At 37.4% G+C, this 18209-nt stretch overlaps 1 protein-coding gene across 13 annotated transcripts in view; it reads left to right on the top strand.

The window, feature by feature from the left end:
- The window catches only part of TJP1 (tight junction protein 1), a 308480-nt gene that overhangs the window by 244879 nt on the left and 45392 nt on the right, over positions 1 to 18209 (top strand). For all 13 annotated transcript variants that reach the window (XM_038418328.1, XM_038418329.2, XM_038418327.1 and 10 more), the window contains 8 exons: positions 9182 to 9324; positions 9918 to 10023; positions 10766 to 10916; positions 13818 to 13926; positions 14712 to 14931; positions 15957 to 16141; positions 16275 to 16370; positions 16994 to 17076. In XM_038418328.1, the coding sequence (XP_038274256.1) occupies positions 9182 to 9324; positions 9918 to 10023; positions 10766 to 10916; positions 13818 to 13926; positions 14712 to 14931; positions 15957 to 16141; positions 16275 to 16370; positions 16994 to 17076 (1093 nt within the window). The remainder of the gene's footprint in view (positions 1 to 9181; positions 9325 to 9917; positions 10024 to 10765; positions 10917 to 13817; positions 13927 to 14711; positions 14932 to 15956; positions 16142 to 16274; positions 16371 to 16993; positions 17077 to 18209) is intronic.

The following is an 18209-nucleotide window of genomic DNA, read 5'->3' as shown; positions in this document are numbered from 1 at the left end:
GAAGCTGACTTTGTTTTGTGACTGAAGGTTATTTAAAAATGCCTCAGTGTTAAGCATACTAAAAAAAACTCTCCCTGACACAGCACAGATGTTAGAAGTAAAAGCAATACTGTCAGAACACATACACAGCAAAATAACTAACACCTTTGATGACTCATGGGAAATGCAGCTGTAATTTTTCACAAGATTTTCATTTTAAAAACAAAGTCATAGCAAGTTATTTGATGCTATCTTCTTGCAGGATGAAATTCAAAGTGCTTACTATAAATTTGAAAAAAACAAACCCTAGTGCTATTTTATATTTTTTTCTTTTAGCTCCAGCCATAATTTGTTTCCTGTCATTTAAAATGAACATCTTTTTCCTATTTAGGCTTCAATTGCTTTCTTCCAATGTACTGGATCTTCTGGAAATTTTGTAATTGACATAACAGTACAGGATACTAAATACCTTACTAAGAATGTGAGAATTTTACAATCTGTCTTTCCTCTTCTGAAGAGTCAAGTTCACTGTTACCTTGGAGAATTACTCCAGGTATGACTAACATAGCCATGGTTTACACTACAAAATTTTGCCAGCATATCTCTGTCAAGTAGGAGTGTGTGTGGGGGTACGGGTAGTGGTGGTGGGAGGGGGTGGACACTCTTGCCCTCCAACACAGTTATGCCAGCAAAACCCCTAGTATCATGTGCAACTGTGCCGACAGAGTGCTTCTGTCAGCATAGCTAATGTCACTTGAGGAGGTGATATAGCTATGCCAGCAGGAGTCGTGGTCCTGCTGGCTTATGCTACATCTACACGAGGGGGCTCTGTCAGTATAGCTATGTTGACCAAGACTCTGTAGTGTAGGCAAGTCTTAAAGTTTACTGGATGATTAAATATAGCGAAGCTCAACCTATTGACTTTGCTAGATTTCAGAGCTACATTTCTAAAAGCAATGAATTACAAAACCTTTTAGTGTAAAATGAAACTGACTCTGGAGGCCTTATCTACTTTAGGATTCCCACCATTCCCATTCACTATCTTGGATGCCTAGCAGTGTGTAGAAAGTAAAGTGGGTGAAAAAGAGATGCAAGATCTATAGTGAAAAGAATATTGGCATTTCTTCTAAAAAGAAATGTAGGGATCGTTGTAGGTAACCAACTATGTATGAGCTCCCACTGCAGTGCTGTGGCAACAGGGGTTAACACAAACCTTGAATGTATAAATGGAGAACATAGAGTAGGAGAAGAGTGATATATTCCTTTTTGTATATGGCAGTGTTTAGATCACTACTGGAATTGTGTGTCCAGTTCTGTTGCCATGCTTTTAAAACAATGTTAGCTCTTATCTACTCTATAGTTTTTCTAAGAGAGCATGCTTTACAATGAAAGACTTGATGAGGTCATGCTGTTTAGCTTATAAAAAAGAGAGGTTGCAGTGACTCGATCATAGTCTAAATACTTACGCAGAGAGAAGTGATCTATGTTAAGAGAGCTAAAGGAGTTTTTAATCTAGCAAACCAAAATGATAACAGGATCCAATAGCTTGAAGTTAAAGTTGGAAAAATATACACGGGAAGTGAAACTCCAGTTTTTAACAGTGAGGATAATTAACCACACTGGAACAGTTTACTAAGGGTGTGGTAAATTTGCCATAATTTCCATCTTTAAATTAAGACTAGATGCCTTTCTAAAGTATATATTGTAGTTCAACTATAATTTTTTGGGCTATGGACAGGAATTCTTGGATGAAATTCTATGTCCTGTGTAATCCTATCAGAATATATTATGATAATAATGCCTTCTGGCCTTAAATCTATGAATTAAATGAAACCTTTTATTTCTTTAAATTGGTGTATCTTAAAATGTAGAAAATGATCTTAATGGATAATTTCAGCAGTATGAAAAGACTGGGAGTGTTTCATTAAAGAGTATTAATCCATCTCTGGTAATTTTAGGCATGAGATTGAAGGCAAAGCTAGAACCACCAGAATACTGGTGATATCCCAGCATACTACTCAACCTGATGTGTTAGGATTCTAGAATGACTCTTTCTAAACATTGTGAAATAAATGATCATGTAACTTTGAAATGGTTGGTAATCCTTGCTATACTATGTTAAGACTTCAAAGTAAATGAAAAATAAATGTAGATTTCTACATTCAATTTCCACACGCTCTTTTTCTTTTGGTTTCCTTATTTAAGATCTCCTCCTTCAAATAACTTACTCCTAGGCTTTTATGGTGACATTGAGCTCTGTGGGACTAATTCAAGCAGTGTTTATAGGATTGACCTGTTAGGTTGTTTTTGACCTCTACTTTTCCCATTTCCTTACCACACTACATTGAAGCTTTTGTTTCTCTCGACTTCTCTTTCTGATTTCATGTGGATGAAAAAATCTAAATCTCTAATCATTGTCCAGGTGATGAGAACTAAAAATTGGAAGCGAGAGGGAGAATGACCTGAACTGCAAGTGAAGCACCATTTACTGCCATGTTAAAATACAGTTTTAGATTTTGAAATAAAACTTTTTACTGAAATAAAATGAAGATGTTTTTAAAAAGTGCATGAATATTGGAGTCTTAAGAGTGAGTAATGTGAATTGAGTAATTGCATAAGTAGATAATTGGCATGATTCACCACTGCATTACTCCATGTTTTATGCCTGTGTTACTAGATGATTACAGTTACACTGTGGTAAAACTGGACTAACATACAGGAGAATCAGGTCTGATATCTTTTAGTGCATATATTTTGGTTATTCCATGTTTGTTCTGGAAAACTGTCCACTCTTTTTTTTTTTAAATTCAGTCTGACTTTAAATCTGCTCATTGTAGTTGCTACTACAATTTTTGTTTCTGCTCTGACTCTTTTAAGGCAAATCTTCCTGATGAATTGAATGGCCTGGTCTATACTAGGAAATTAGGTTGGTATAATTGTCATTCAGGGTGTGAAAAATCCAACTCTGAGCAAAGCAGTTAAACTGACCTAATACCTGGTGTAGACAGTGCTAGGTCGATGGGAGAATTCTTTCATCGACCTAGCTACCACCTCTTGGGAAGGAGGAGTATCTACGGTGATGGGAGAAGTCCTCCTGTCAGTATTAGCAGCATTTTCACTTAAACATTACAACAGCGTAACTGTGCTGCAGCAGCGTTTTAAGTGTAGACAAGCCATAAGAGAAGGGCAAAAGAATATAATAACATTAACACAGAAGAAATCTTTCACTGTCTCTAGGTTTCTCAATGCTTTGGCTATAATGTGTGTCACTATTCAAACTTATGCTTATGCTCAAATAAATTTGTTAGTCTCTAAGGTGCCACAAGTACTCCTTTTCTTTTTGAGTATTCAAACTGCTTGACTGTCAGATACCCGGGATCCTAAAATAATAAAGCCAAGTTTGTATTACAAGACTATAATTCCACTGAGTGGTTGATGTTATAAAAGATGATACATGCTAGCATCCTTCATGGCTTTAAAGTTCCATAATTTGAAATGTGCTTTTAAGAAAACTTTTATTATGTAATACATAAAGATTTTAATTCAAAAAATGGTGTCCATGTGATAGCAAGTGACCCTGAATGACTTTGTCTAAAGTCTTTTAACAATGGCTGTTCTTCAAAATATTTATGATGTTTAAGTTTATACATGCTATGAAGCAACTTTGATTTTTGAATTTTGATTGTGAACATCATAAACACACAATTCATGCGTTTTGTTGTCACATCTTTGTGATACTTTTTTTTCCTATACGTGGTGTCCTAATGTTTCTATCCTCCTCTAGTTTAGAGAATGACAGTGAACGCTTAAACACTTCTTTTCATTAATTAGAGATTGGCTGCCCAAGTGAAGGATACCAGAGTGACATGAAGCCCCTAAGTAGTACTGCAGAGTCATTTCTAATAAATATATATATGAGACAGGCTTTACATAATCGTTTGTCTTACCAGAGGGGTAGTGTCTAGAGTATAAACTTCATGTTATCCTGTTACTAATACGGCTATATAAATAATGCTTATACATAAATATGTAAAATACTTAATAGTAGGAAAGTTGAATAATATCTTTTTTTGAGAGTTTAGGATAACATACCTGCAGTCAACTGAAAAGCTCAAATGAAACCTTCATTAAATCAGATTCCTGAATTGTGTGTGTATAGCCACTAATTTGTAGGAGGTGGGAAATAACTTTTTTTTTAGAATTCTGATAAAACATTCTATAATAAATCATTGCCTATTGCAATGAGACTTGTACCATAGGAGTTGAAAACCTGGGATTCTTTTCTCTCTCTCTCTCTCTCTCTCCTCCCCCTCCCGCCCCGCCACCCATTTTTGACAGAACAATTGTAGAAATATGTTATTTTTACCCATCCATATATGTTGATTGAAGTCCTCTGTTGTGTTCTGTAATTTAGAAGGTGTGATGAGACAGACCAGTGGCTAGAATGAAAACAAGCAGTCATGAGAATCCCTGTATAAAGAGTTAGCTTGCACATAAATTGACTAATATTTATAATACAAGGAAAAATCAAAAGGGGAGTAGTTGGGGGAATTTGCTGTTAGAAACTCTATTCCTTTTTATTCAGTGCTGCCTCAACTTTTTTAAAACTTATTTATTAAATATTTGAGCTGCACTAATTAAAAATAGCAATTACATTTAAGCAAGAATATCAGTAAAGGATACTAACATGAAAGAATGTGAAAATACAAAGTCCTCAGGTTGCATGTAGAAGTGGCCGAAGATCAGAATTAACTAATGTAAAATATCAGAAATAGTAATATTGCAAGAAGAAAACCATTTGGGGATAGTGATTATATGAAAAATGCTGTACCAAAATAAAATTATATTGAAGAACATCATTAACTACTATTCAATGTCCAGAAATATGAAAAACTAGTTCTGGGCCACATTATCATGCAAGTTATTTTCATTTCTCAGTTTCCTCAGCTTTTAAAAGTTTTTTCTTGTTTCATACACACATTCAAATATGCCCATATATTTAATTGGGAACTGGCATTTTATTTCTAGGGAACAAAGATTCAAATCTTAGCATAGCTGAGAAGCGAAAAGACAGTCATTTGTCCACATCCTAAAATCACTGTCCAATGGGACATGTATGCTGGAAACGGAATAGCAAAGGTTTTGCAGAAGAAGTTTAATATATTACTTATGCAGCACAAGGTGGGAAAACTTGCAGTGCCTGCTCCCAGTCTTTGCTCAAGCCAATGATACTAGTCTCACTTTCACGAGTACCAAATTACCACCAAGAAAAAAGTAGAAATGTATTCAATGTGAATACCATTATGAGAAAAGGAGAGTCAGATAAGTGTTCTAAAATTATTTTATAGAAAAAGATTTGTGTAAATTCAAGTTCAAAGACCAAAATTTTCAAATGTGGATGCCTAAAGTACAGCTTCTTTTTAGCTATTTTTTTAGTATCTAAGTATAATTGGCCAGGCTTGCAAAGGTGATGAGCATCTGTATCTCCCATTGATTGCAGTCAGATTTGTGAATTATCAGCATTTTGAAAAGCAGGCTATTTTTAATTAGGTGCCCAACTTGAGGCACTCATATTGGAAAATGGCTCTAGCAGGCACTGTATTCAATTCTAATGGCTTATACTGAGTAGCAACACATCAGTGAATGGTGGTACTAGGTCCTGAGCCATCCTTTGTAGGTCACAAATCTGAGGAATTGTCACAGATTGAAGTGTCATTAGAGGAGGTTTTGGAATTAATTGACAAACTTAACAGTAACAAGTCACTGGGACCAGATGGCATTCACTCAAGAGTTCTGAAGAACTCAAATATGAAATTGCGGAACTATTAACTATGGTTTGTAACCTGTTCTTTAAATCAGCTTCTGTACCCAATGACTGGAAAATAGCTAATGTAATACCAATATTTAAAAAGGGCTCTTGAGGTGATCCTGGCAATTACAGACTAGTAAGTCTGTCAGTACTGGGCAAATTTGTTGAAACAATAGTTAAGAATAAAATTGTTAGACACAAAGAAAAACATAAATTGTTGGGCAAAAGTCAACATGGTTTCTGTAAAGGGGAAATCATGTCTTACTAATCTATTAGAGTTCTTTGAAGGGGTCAACAAACATGGACAAGGGAGATCCAGTGGACATAGTGTACTTAGATTTCCGGAAAGCCTTTGACAAGGTCCCTCACCAAAGGCTTGTAAGTAAATTAAGTTGTCATGGGATAAGAGGGAAGATCCTTTCATGGATTGAGAACTGGGTAAAAGACGGGGAACAAAGAGTAGGAGTAAATGGTAAATTTTCAGAATTGAGAGGCGTAACTAGTGTTGTTCCCCAAGGGTCAGTCCTAGGACCAATCCTATTCAACTTATTCATAAATGATCTGGAGAAAGGGGTAAACAGTGAGGTGGCAAAGTTTGCAGGTCATACTAAAGACCAAAGCAGACTGTGAAGAACTTCAAAAAGATCTCACAAAACTAAGTGATTTGGCAACAAAATGGCAAATGAAATGTAATGTGGATAAATGTAAAGTAATGAACATTGGGAAAAAATAACCCCAACTATACATACAATATGATGGGGGCTAATTTAGCTACAACTAATCAGGAAAGCCATCTTGGAGTCATTGTGGATAGTTCTCTGAGGACATCCATGCACTGTGCAGCAGCAGTCAAAAAAGCAAACGGGATGTTTGGAATCATTAAAAAAGGGATAAAGAATAAGATGGAGAATATCTTATTTCCATTATATAAATCCACGGTACGCCCCCATCTTGAATATTGCGTACAGATGTAGTCTCCGCATCTCAGAAAAGATATACTGGCATTAGAAAAGGTTCAGAAAAGGGCAACAAAAATGATTAGGGGTTTGGAGCGGGTCCCATATGAGGAGAGATTAAAGAGGCTAGGACTTTTCAGCTTGGAAAAGAGGAGATTTAAGGGGGGATATGATAGAGGTATATAAAATCATGAGTGGTGTGGAGAAAGTGAATAAGGAAAAGTTATTTACTTGTTTCCATGCAATAAGAACTAGGGACCACAAAATGAAATTAATGGGTAGCAGGTTTAAAACAAATAAAAGGAAGTTCTTCTTCACTCAGCGCACAGTCCTGTGGAACTCCTTGCCTGAGGAGGTTGTGAAGGCTCGGACTATAACAGGGTTTAAAAGAGAACTGGATAAATTCATGGAGTCCATTAATGGCTATTAGCCAGGATGGGTAAGGAATGGTGTCCCTAGCCTCTGTTTGTCAGAAAGTGGAGCTGGATGGCAGGAGAGAGATCACTTGATCATTACCGGTTAGGTTCACTCCCTCTGGGGTACCTGGCATTGGCCACTGTCGGCAGACAGGATACTGGGCTGGATGGACCTTTGGTCTGACCCAGTATGGCCATTCTTATGTTCTTAGTTCAGCAGAATGTGTAAACCTTGCTTCTGATGCCAGCTACTTAGTACTGCCAGAGAAAGCACATGCCACCCATGTTTATAAATTCAGTGGTTTTATCTTTTGGTATAGGCTTAGTTCCATTAGAGACTCTGACTAAAAAAAAGTCTTGTTTCCCATCATTATAATTAATACACAGCTTTGAAGTAATAATTTTAGTATAACTAAAATAAGTGTTGCTGTGTGTAATGTGTATCAGTAGATATAATTTTTTTTTAAAAGGATGCAAATACAAGTTACTGTCCAATAGCTCCATCTAGCTTCTGGAAATACTAGTATTTTAAGAAATGTGGCATCTTTCAGAATACATCTGTCCATGTTAGAGAGAGAGATCCAAACGGAAAACCATCTAATCGTGTTGTGCTATCTTGTATAGTATACTTAACCAAGGACTCTTTCTACACAAAGTCCTTCCTAGTGGCTCTTCAGAAAGAAGTAACTGAGCAGTTCGGGGTCATCAAGGAAACAAGTGTTGCCTAATAATGTCAAATTCAGTATCCTTTAATGCCTGGCAAATATATAATTCCTTCAGAACACTCACTGCATTGTTATTGACACACAAGGTGATAGAAATAAAAGTAAAAAGTTATGCAGTATCTTCTGTTAATTTTATTTTTATATGCATGTGTATTTGCTACTTTAGCAGAGTTTGAACATCTTATAAACTAATGCTTTTTTATAATGAATATGTTTTGGAGTTCTGGTTTGTTTAGTGCAGCGATTGATTAAACTGTTCATCAATGCTGATTGTGATTTGCCATAGTAAGTAGAAAGTATCTGAAATTCATAAGTGCCAGGAGTTCTGACATGAAAGATTTTTAGGAAGTAGTTGTAAGTTTGTGGTATACTTCTTTTAAGCCTATGTATATTTTGAATCTCGTCTGTGACTATACGGCTACCATTCTCACATAATTATAGTGTACCGCATGCTTGTACAACCCACTGAGGTTCTGTTCATGTATACAGATTTGAGTTTGTTACTGCCTCTTTGCTAAAGTACCTGGTCCTCTAGCTCAAACAATGGAAGTGCTGATGGTTTTAGATCTAGAGGTCCCAGGTTCACTCTCCAGAGACTTTTGAGCAAGGAATGCTGTTGTACTTGCGTCACATTCTCTTTAGATGTTGCATGCTGTAAGCATATGTAGATACATTCTGGAGCAGAAAATTCATGAGGCTAGTCCTGTTTTCAGTGAAGGAACATGAAGTATAGAGCTGGTATGGGAGGCAGGCACTCACTTTTTTTCTCCATTGCACCAATCTTAAGTGGAAAGAATTTAGAATAGCTGTGGATTTTGAAGGCTACTCTTTCGCAACCTCGAGGGATCTAGAGGGAAGGGAAACCTCCTTTCCAAGGGCTGCTATTGGCTGAGTTCCTCAATCCCTGCTGAGTCAGCAACCACAGGAGGGGTCCAAAGAGTCATGGTAAATCCTGGGGTTTTGCTCAGAAATCACTAGACTCCACAGGGAAAAGTGTCAGAGAACAGCACATCACTTGCTCCCATCTCCATTCCTGCTTCTGAACTTAGCATGGAAGACTATTCACACAAGGCACAGGAAGGACATGGGGCAGTGAAAAGAGCACTCTATTCTACCTTGCCCTCCCTTTTCCAGGGATCTACATGTGGAGAGCTCCCACTATGCAGATTATTTGGGGATGAATCTGGTAGCAAATCAGTTTGACCTGAAATGCAGAAATGGTGGGCTCACAATAATACTGTGAGGTAGTATGGCGTACAAACTAAATGCCGTATGTTTTGTTTTTCTGATGTATAGTCTCCGGAGCAGAGAAGATGAGAGAATATCAAAACCAGGAGCTGTCTCTACACCTGTAAAGAATGCAGATGATATCCCTGTTTCTAAAATCATGGAAGAGGCTATAATTGAAAGAAACGAAAAACAAACTCCACCTCTGCCAGGTAAATATGGTAAAATGCCAAGTTATGCCTGCTGCCTCCTAATGAATGCTCAGTAGGAATTTGCGCTACTTCATATCTACAGCATGATTTCTCTTAAGCTGTTAAAATGTATAACTGCATAAATACTCAGAATATGCAGATTCAAAGGGCCCAGCTCTGCCCCTAGTTACATGGGTGAAGCCAGTTTAAGTAATGGCAGAAGTGGGCCCAACGTTTTTGTCATTTTTCTGAATATGCAAGGCTTCCTGTGAGCATAGTTCACAGGAGTCATGTATTTATCTATGGTGTATTCTGCATGTTTTAAAATTTCAACAGACGTTACCAAAGTACAATGGGAAATTTAAAAAAAAAAAAAAAAAAGCAGTAATTAAACCAGCCTTAAGTCTACTCACCCAAGAGGAGTAATCTTACTCAGTCAGTACAAGAGAGTTGTTTTCATTACTGACACTTGTGGTGTGTGGAAGAATTTTGTTCCTGAGCTGGTAGATTTTCATGATGACAATTTTTCAAGGATGAGTTAAACTGTACTGGTTACACAGCCTTTAAAGAATTAATAGCATGGCAAGTTGGGCTTTTTGTTTTTGTTTCTTAAGAGCCAAAGCCAGTGTATGCTCAAGCTGGACAGCCAGATGTAGATTTACCAGTCAGTCCATCGGATGGTCCTTTACCCAATTCAACTCATGAAGATGGAGTACTTCGGTAATGTAATTCAAAGTTCTTTATTTGAACCTGATACCACAGTCCTTGAGCAGACGAAGCTTTCATTAAGTAAATGAGTATTATGGCTGCATGCGGACATGTAGGGCTTTGTCTTAACATACATTTCTAATCTGTTTATAAGTATTAGGAGTGGGGGAGTTGAGGCTCATCTGTGAGCTTTGGATGCTTTGTTAACAGTTATTACATACTTAGTAATTTTGAAACTTACCAATCACTTTATAGATATTATTTAATAACTGTTTTGGTTCTCTCCCAAACACTGCTTTTCTTCTCTTTTAAGAAAAAACAGTCCTGCATTCAGGAGAACCCTATAATTGTGTGCTATGTCCAAAAAAAAAAAAAAAAAAAAAAAAAAAAAGAGAGAAATAACAATTCAGTTGTAAACTTCCAAGGGAAGGTTGACTGTTAAAAACAAACAAAAAGCCCCTTAAATTATGAAGCAGTCTATTTAAAATGCGATTTATATAAATTAATATATTAAAGCAAACAACAAAATATCTTAAGCAAGTGACTATTACCATTATTTTCAAAATCTCAGCTGATGAGAAGAATATTATGCTATTATAGTTAGTGTGTTGCTGAAAGAAATAGCATGGATACAATGATGTCAAATTGAAATAATGAACAAATTCTCTGCAGGTGCAACTCTACAGCTGCTAATCTATGACCACATATTCAACTGTTGTATGTCTGTTAATTGGAATGTGTTATAAACCTACAGGCCAAGCATGAAGCTGGTAAAATTCAAAAAAGGAGACAGCGTGGGCTTGCGGTTGGCTGGTGGCAATGATGTAGGCATATTTGTAGCTGGTGTTCTGGAGGACAGCCCTGCAGCGAAAGAAGGATTAGAAGAAGGAGATCAAATTCTCAGGGTAGGTCAAAATCTTTCATACATAGAATCTGTTCAGTAATGCAACAGAATTTTGGTACATATTACCTTTTTAGTGTATACTGTTTTATCTTTGCCTACCCTGAATGGGGTTAGACGATGGTAAAAATTCTTGCAGCTTCAACTGTTCCTACTAGATCACTGGTAAATTATGGCTCCCAAATTTCCTAGTTTGATTGGACCAATAATTGTTTAACTAACTGGCTATTAAACTGTTAACTAAAAAGTGTGTATAAATATCTTTATCATATAAAAAAATAATAATCAGCATGTAGCACTTAGCATCTTTCATTCATAGATTTCTAGGCATTTTGCAAAACTAGATGAGTAGCATGTCCAGAGGAGTTTATTGCCCAATCATCCACTCCCCTATTTCAGAGCACTGCTTCCAACACACGTTTTTGAACAAAAGAAGAATGTGCCTTATTTACCCTGCAGTTAGCTCAGTTAGTGAATAGATTAAAACTTTGGTATCACACATGGTATTAAAAGTATACCATTAGAGACCCAGACCAACCCCTTATATATAATTTGCAGAATATATGGTAAATTGTGTAAATGTGGGGTTTTTCCCACATGGATTAGTAAAACTCTCTTAATGCCACTATGTCATGTTGTTTCTAGAAAAGTAATTTCTTCGTATTCTTTCATATTGATGACAAAGTTTAAAATGTGGAATTTTTAGTTCTCATTCAATTTTACAAGGGTTTTTGTACTTCAGTCTATTTTCAAAAGCAAGACATTTGGGCCTCATCTGCTGTTTATGGACTTTTGTGGGGGAAAAGGATAGACCTACAAGTACCTTCAAAACTTAGTTTTGAAATTGAACTGATTAAACTTTAAAGAAACATGTTTTAACTGCATGTGCTAATCATAGACTACCTAATGTTGATGATCAGAACTCAAATGTTCAAATATACTTAAAGATTAGATAACAAGGAGTAAGGGCAACCATAAAGGAAAACCATGTGAAACAAATTCGGACAACTAATCTAAATGTTTGTCTTTATAGGGGGTATAAACCGGATTAAGTTGAGTTAATCCAGTGTGTAATGTCCGCTGACCTCATTGCAGACTCCTCATAAAACCCTGAAATCAACGGAGAGATGGAGATTGTACTTTAGATCAGAGAGTAATAAAGAAATGGATCTTGCTGTGGCCAGGGACAGTGTTACCACAGCAAAAGACACTGTTGAGAAAGATGGGGATGCAGAGAAAACTCCTGGGGGCAATACAGAGCCAGAATGCTTTGATGCAGTGCTTGCTGCTGCCGCCAGTGCAGCAGGCAAGGCAGTGCTCCAAACCAGGACCTAGCCTTGTTCTGTACCCCCTGGATAGCACAAGATACTGAGCTCAGCCCTTTTGAGCCATCTAATGCTCTGTATAGCTTCAAGCCTCGCCAACACGACGGATGTCAATCAGCCCTTGTAGCACCATGGAGAAAAACCCCTTTCTATTTATAAACTCTAAGCCCTTGTCAGGTGAGTTGGGGGTCAAGTTGAAATAATAAGCACAGAGGTCTCCTCAGTTGCCCCAATACAGTTTGGGAACCCATGCATACAAAGCCATCAATCTCCTGAGCATTATTAAGCTTTATAATCCAATGAAACGGTACTTTATCCATGGCGTCGCACATCTGCATGACAGTGGCTCCAACAGTCGATCTCCCTGCTCTGAATTGGTTGGTTATGGACTGGTCGCATTTGGGGTTGGCTAGATTCTATGTGGCAATGGTGACCTGCTTTTTGACAGGTATGAAGCACCGCAAGTTGGCATGCTGCTCCTGCACTTTCGGAACTACTTAAACACAAAAAGGTTGTCTTAGCCATTCTGAAATTCACTTGCCGCTGCTGGTCATCCCAGGTCTGCAGAATAAACCTTTTCCACCAGTTGATGCTGATTTTTCTGAGTCCAGAGACAGTACTGTACGGTGCGAAGTTGCTCCAGCAACAGTCCCTGTAGTAGCATTTGCTGGATGTCACGCTCTTCTTCTTCATTCTGCTGCTTCTGTTGATGCTTAAGCGCCTGCTGCTGCCACATCATCTGCTTCTTGGTGCAGAAGGCAAAGTCCAAAACCAAAGTCAACTGGCTACTAGAGCTGAAATACAGTACAAGCAGCCTCTCTGTGTTTACAGTTGCCAGCATAGAGGTGAAGAGCATTGTTGGAACCATGCTGGCTGAGGGCAATTCAAAAATGGTACTAGCCTGCCCAGAAAGGGAGTTTGGTGTGGAGATGATGGAGATACGAGATTTTTTTAAAAAAATTGGAATCTGCCTGGCTTCCCTTATGCATCCTGCAGTGCACAGCCAGAAGAATTGTAGATTGCTAAATAGCAAAGCAAAGGACCATGGGATACCTTCTGAGAATGCCACACAGTTAGTACACGGCAAGCCACAGTCATGTGAACACAATGCAAATTGAAAGAGGAGGCAGCCATCCTATATGTCTGCCATTAGTGTGACTTGCATATTGCATGTTAAGAAACACCTGTTAAATCAATCCGGTTTAACTCCCCATGGAGACACATCCTAAGAAGCTCCTCCATCTGTAATAATCTAAACATATGGCCTTTTGAAATCTCTGGTACTTCTAGATCATCCATGATCATCCGTGACCTAGAAGTACTCGATAAAGTCTGTTCAGTTTGTACTCTGCAGGTACTGCATATTTTTGTTAAATAGCAATATTTTTAACTTATTCTGAGAAATATATGCAAAAAGCTTCTTGAAGTTCATGCAGTTAAGTTGTATTTAACTGGATAAACAACTCTAAAATTAATTTGTTGTGAAAAACTTCATTTATGTGAAATGTATGTTTCACAATGCATGTATATGTTTTGCTACATTGTGTAGTAATTCAAAACCGTTATTGTATTGATGCCAGGTAAATAATGTAGACTTCACAAATATCATCAGAGAGGAAGCAGTGCTTTTTCTGCTTGATCTCCCTAAAGGAGAAGAGGTGACAATTTTGGCACAGAAGAAAAAGGACGGTAAGTAGTTTCCTCAAATATAAGGACAAGGTGCTTGGCTGGCTTTTTGAGACCAGATAGAGACAGTATAGCTAACCTTTGATAACTGTTTGCCCTGGGGAGTGGCAACTCAAGAAGGTTGGTAATGTGAAGCCTTTCATTTTTAGGTCACTATTTCAAATGCAGTAGAGATTGTACAGTTGTGATAGATTCATTATCTGAGAATAGTTCAGTATCTAGTTTTGAAACAAGTCTGTGGTCTCAATCCTTTTCCAAGTGAATGGGGTTGTACTGCTATAACTGTTTGTTTTTTTTGTTTTGTTTTTGTTTTGTATTTAAACCACACAACCCTAACTGAAAGAGTTTTATATCAGTACAAATGTGCGTAGACTACGTCTAAATAATGGCTGAAAAACAGTGGCTGGACAATGAGGAAACTCAAAAGTTCATCCGTTCTGTAATAGGTGATCTCTGATTCTAGTGCTGTCCATATGGCTTGATATGCAAAATTCACTAAATCCAGTTTTGAACTCGTAGGAAAAAAGACAAATAGTATAAGTACTGTGAATTCAAGGAGGATACCAACCGTTTCTGAATGCATCACAGTAATGTGATATGGATTGTATGTGAATTCCACATACATTCCACATGCTGATATGTGGGGATTTAGTCTTATGGATTTCCAAAATACCTCACAATTAAAATGGAGAACTAAGGATAGGCAAGATTTCTGCTCAGAATCTTTTTATATAACTGCTGTGAGCATTAGGAATCCTTTAATGTCCTTCAACTAACTTCTATTGCAGTTTATCGTCGCATTGTTGAGTCTGATGTAGGAGATTCTTTCTATATCAGAACTCATTTTGAATATGAAAAGGAATCTCCCTATGGGCTAAGTTTCAACAAAGGTGAAGTGTTCCGGGTGGTGGATACTTTGTACAACGGCAAGCTTGGGTCCTGGCTGGCTATTCGAATTGGCAAGAATCACAAAGAGGTGGAAAGAGGCATCATACCCAACAAAAACAGGTAGCATCTTGAAACTGTTTAGTACAATGATTGTGAAATCTGTGGCCCAAGTTTGTGCAAGTTCTTATATATTTAATGCTGTTTTAGTAAAATCTCCTGGTCGTTCAGACATTTTATACCTTTCTTAACATTTTTGAAGAAAAAACAGTTGTAGCACCCCAAATAATTTGCAGTTAGACTTAACCAGTTTGAGTACCCAAACTTACATTTGGGTTTGGTTTAGAACAGAGGTTCACAAACTGTGGCCCTTGGACAATCCATTGGCTAGTCGCATGTAATTGTCTCTCCCTGTTTCCAGGCAAGAGAAACACAAGGATGGGGGAGTAAGTCTTAGTGCAGACAAGGCCTTAGAGGTGTGATGTCAGATTGAATTAGCTAACTGAATTTAATTAACACCTTCTAAAACTCTAGTCAAGACAAAGCAATTGTATTTCAGCGTGTGCTAATCTGGTGAAATTAAAGCCTAGTGGGGAGTCTGTCATCTTTTTTCCTAGTCTAGGTAGGGCCTAAAATTAATGAAGAGCAAAAGTAGACGCACCATATATCTCGCCAAAAAATTACAAATCCATAAATACTTTCTGAAAAGTACATACTTCTTAAGTAATTGCTGTAGTTGCATCAGCTGTGTTAATTGATCACTCGTGGCAGGAGAAGGGGATTCAAAAGGCAATTACTTTAAGATGTACTGAGAAACCTAGGGAGCCCCTCATTTGGTGATCAGTGGTCCTTTAGCTTGTTGTCATTATAATGTGTTCAGGTTTAAACTTTGTTAATCAATGTCATTTCAAAAGCTGGTTTCAGAGTAGCAGCCGTGTTAGTCTGTATTCGCAATAAGAAAAGGAGTACCGGTGGCACCTTAGAGACTAACAAATTTATTAGAGCATAAGCTTTCGTGAGCTACAGCTCACTTCATCGGATGCATTAATGCTCCTTTTCTTATTTCAAAAGCTGATTTGTTTGTTGATGGAGTTGGGGTTTTCTGTCAAATTTTTTTTTGTAACCCTTGGAATCTCTTCCCCACTTAGAGCTGAACAACTAGCTAGTGTACAGTACACACTTCCAAAGACAGCAGGCGGAGATCGTGCAGATTTCTGGAGGTTCCGAGGTCTACGCAGCTCAAAGAGAAATCTCCGAAAAAGCAGAGAAGATCTTTCTGCCCAACCTGTTCAGACCAAGTTTCCTGCATATGAAAGAGTTGTTCTTCGAGAAGGTAGCTTCCTTTTAAAGAGTAAAATATTTGCTGATTCAGTTCAACTTTAATCTTCAATTTTAATCTTCATGATGGAAAAAACTGCATCCTAAAATACATTTAAATCAATTTACTTTGATTTTTCTTATTTCAGCTGGCTTTCTCAGGCCTGTAACCATCTTTGGACCAATTGCTGATGTTGCACGAGAGAAACTGGCAAGAGAAGAACCAGATATTTATCAAGTTGCAAGTAAGTTTCTCTCTTTGCTTATCAGACTAATATAAAATTATAATTATATAATCATCTCTTTTGCTAGCCTTTGCTGCTATTTCCTGCAGCCATTAATGTTTTAAAGTCTCACTTTTATATTGTCAGCAGTTTACAGAAACACTCTAAAAGGCTTACATTCAGTCGCAGTTAACTAGTGATTGATACAGATATTTTAAAGGTAAAGTAATACAAATTTGCTATAGGACTCTTCAGGAACATTACGTGCATTGAATGAATGCAAGCTCAATTTATTATTATTAATGCTATCATAGACCCAATCCTGTAACATGCTGAGCTTCCTCAGGACTCCCTCCCCCAGTCCCTTTTTTAATTCAGTACCTTGCAAAAAACATTCAGAAGCTCCTAGTAAATACCTAACAAATTTTGTAACTAAACTGGGGAACTAACAGTTTAATTCCTGAATTATTTTTAAGTAAAAAAATGTATCTTCAGCACTATAACTTATATAAGGTCTGAACCAGTATTTTGAGCTAGAGAAGGAGATGGTCCATTTTATATTAATGGGGGAGCATAGAAAGGGTTGTGTAATTGACCAATAGGTGGCTAAGAAATTATGACTTTAACTGTGTTCTCTTGAACAGAAAGTGAACCAAGAGATGCTGGTACTGACCAACGTAGTTCTGGCATTATTCGTCTTCATACAATAAAACAGATAATTGACAGAGTAAGTGGTAAAAATATGCTTTGTGTTGTTAAATTTGTAGCTGATTCTGAAAACAAACGAGAGAGAACAGGAGTGTTGAATTACATGAAAGACTAATCATGTGAATAAACCTAATAACCATAACGATAAATTCTGTGGTTTTTACATACAATAGCATAAACAACAAAGTATAAATCAAATTTCACAAAAAGCAAAAAATTATGTACATAATTTATCTCCAGGCCCTGTAGTAACTTATGTACTCTTTTTATATAAATTAAACCGTGATAGTAAGGTTGAATGAAATAATTTTCTCTGTATAGAAGCTTTTAAAAGTTAATGTAAAGAAAAATGCCATATCCTCTACCAAATCGAGCTCTTGACTGGAGCTGGACAGAATCTTTTAGGTAAAACTTTTTTTTTCACTGAAGATGAAACAAAACGTTTTAGCAAATTTGTCCATTTCAGCAAATTGTTCGTCAAAATGAAAAGAAATCCAGAAATGTCTAAACAATTTTTTTTGACATTATCAAAACATCAGTGTTTTGGGGGCTAGAGTCACGGGGGGATTTATGCACCAATCACAGAGGAGGTTGTTTGCAATGCCCCTTTATGCCTAGTAGCCGGGGGTATCCTAGATTTAAATCTCTGCTCTGGAGCAGACACTTGAATCCAGGCCTCTTTTCTCCCAGGTGAGTACCTAACCATTAGATTATTAGGTAGTTGGCATTGGGTGTCTTTCAGTCTCACCTGTTGAAGCTGTTCTACTTGGTATAAAACACTTGAATATTTATTTGTCCAGAGAGAGCGAGAGAGAGTGAGAGTGACTCTGTACCTCAGTGGCTAAGGTATTCACGGGGGACACCCAAGTTCCAGTCTCAGCTCCAATGACTATTATCTCTTAGTGGCATGGCAGTTGAAAGATGTACCAATAACAAATTTTAAAGCTGTAATTTACTTACCTGAGCAGTAGGGGATGTTCTTCATGGTGCGCCTCCTTTGATAGATTTTCATTAGCAGTGTCCAATTGGCCTACACATGCGCTGCTGACCTTCTCGTGCCCTACACCAAGACTATATCAAGCTGCACAGGCAAACAGCCCTCAGTTCCTTCTCAACTGCCTTGGCCGCAGACTCAGCTTAGCACGTCCTCAT

The sequence above is a fragment of the Dermochelys coriacea genome, chromosome 10 (genome assembly GCF_009764565.3).
Source record: "Dermochelys coriacea isolate rDerCor1 chromosome 10, rDerCor1.pri.v4, whole genome shotgun sequence".
Classification (NCBI taxonomy): Eukaryota; Metazoa; Chordata; order Testudines; family Dermochelyidae; genus Dermochelys; species Dermochelys coriacea.
Note: the sequence above shows the minus strand (reverse complement) of the source record. Positions and strands in the feature narration are given on the sequence as shown.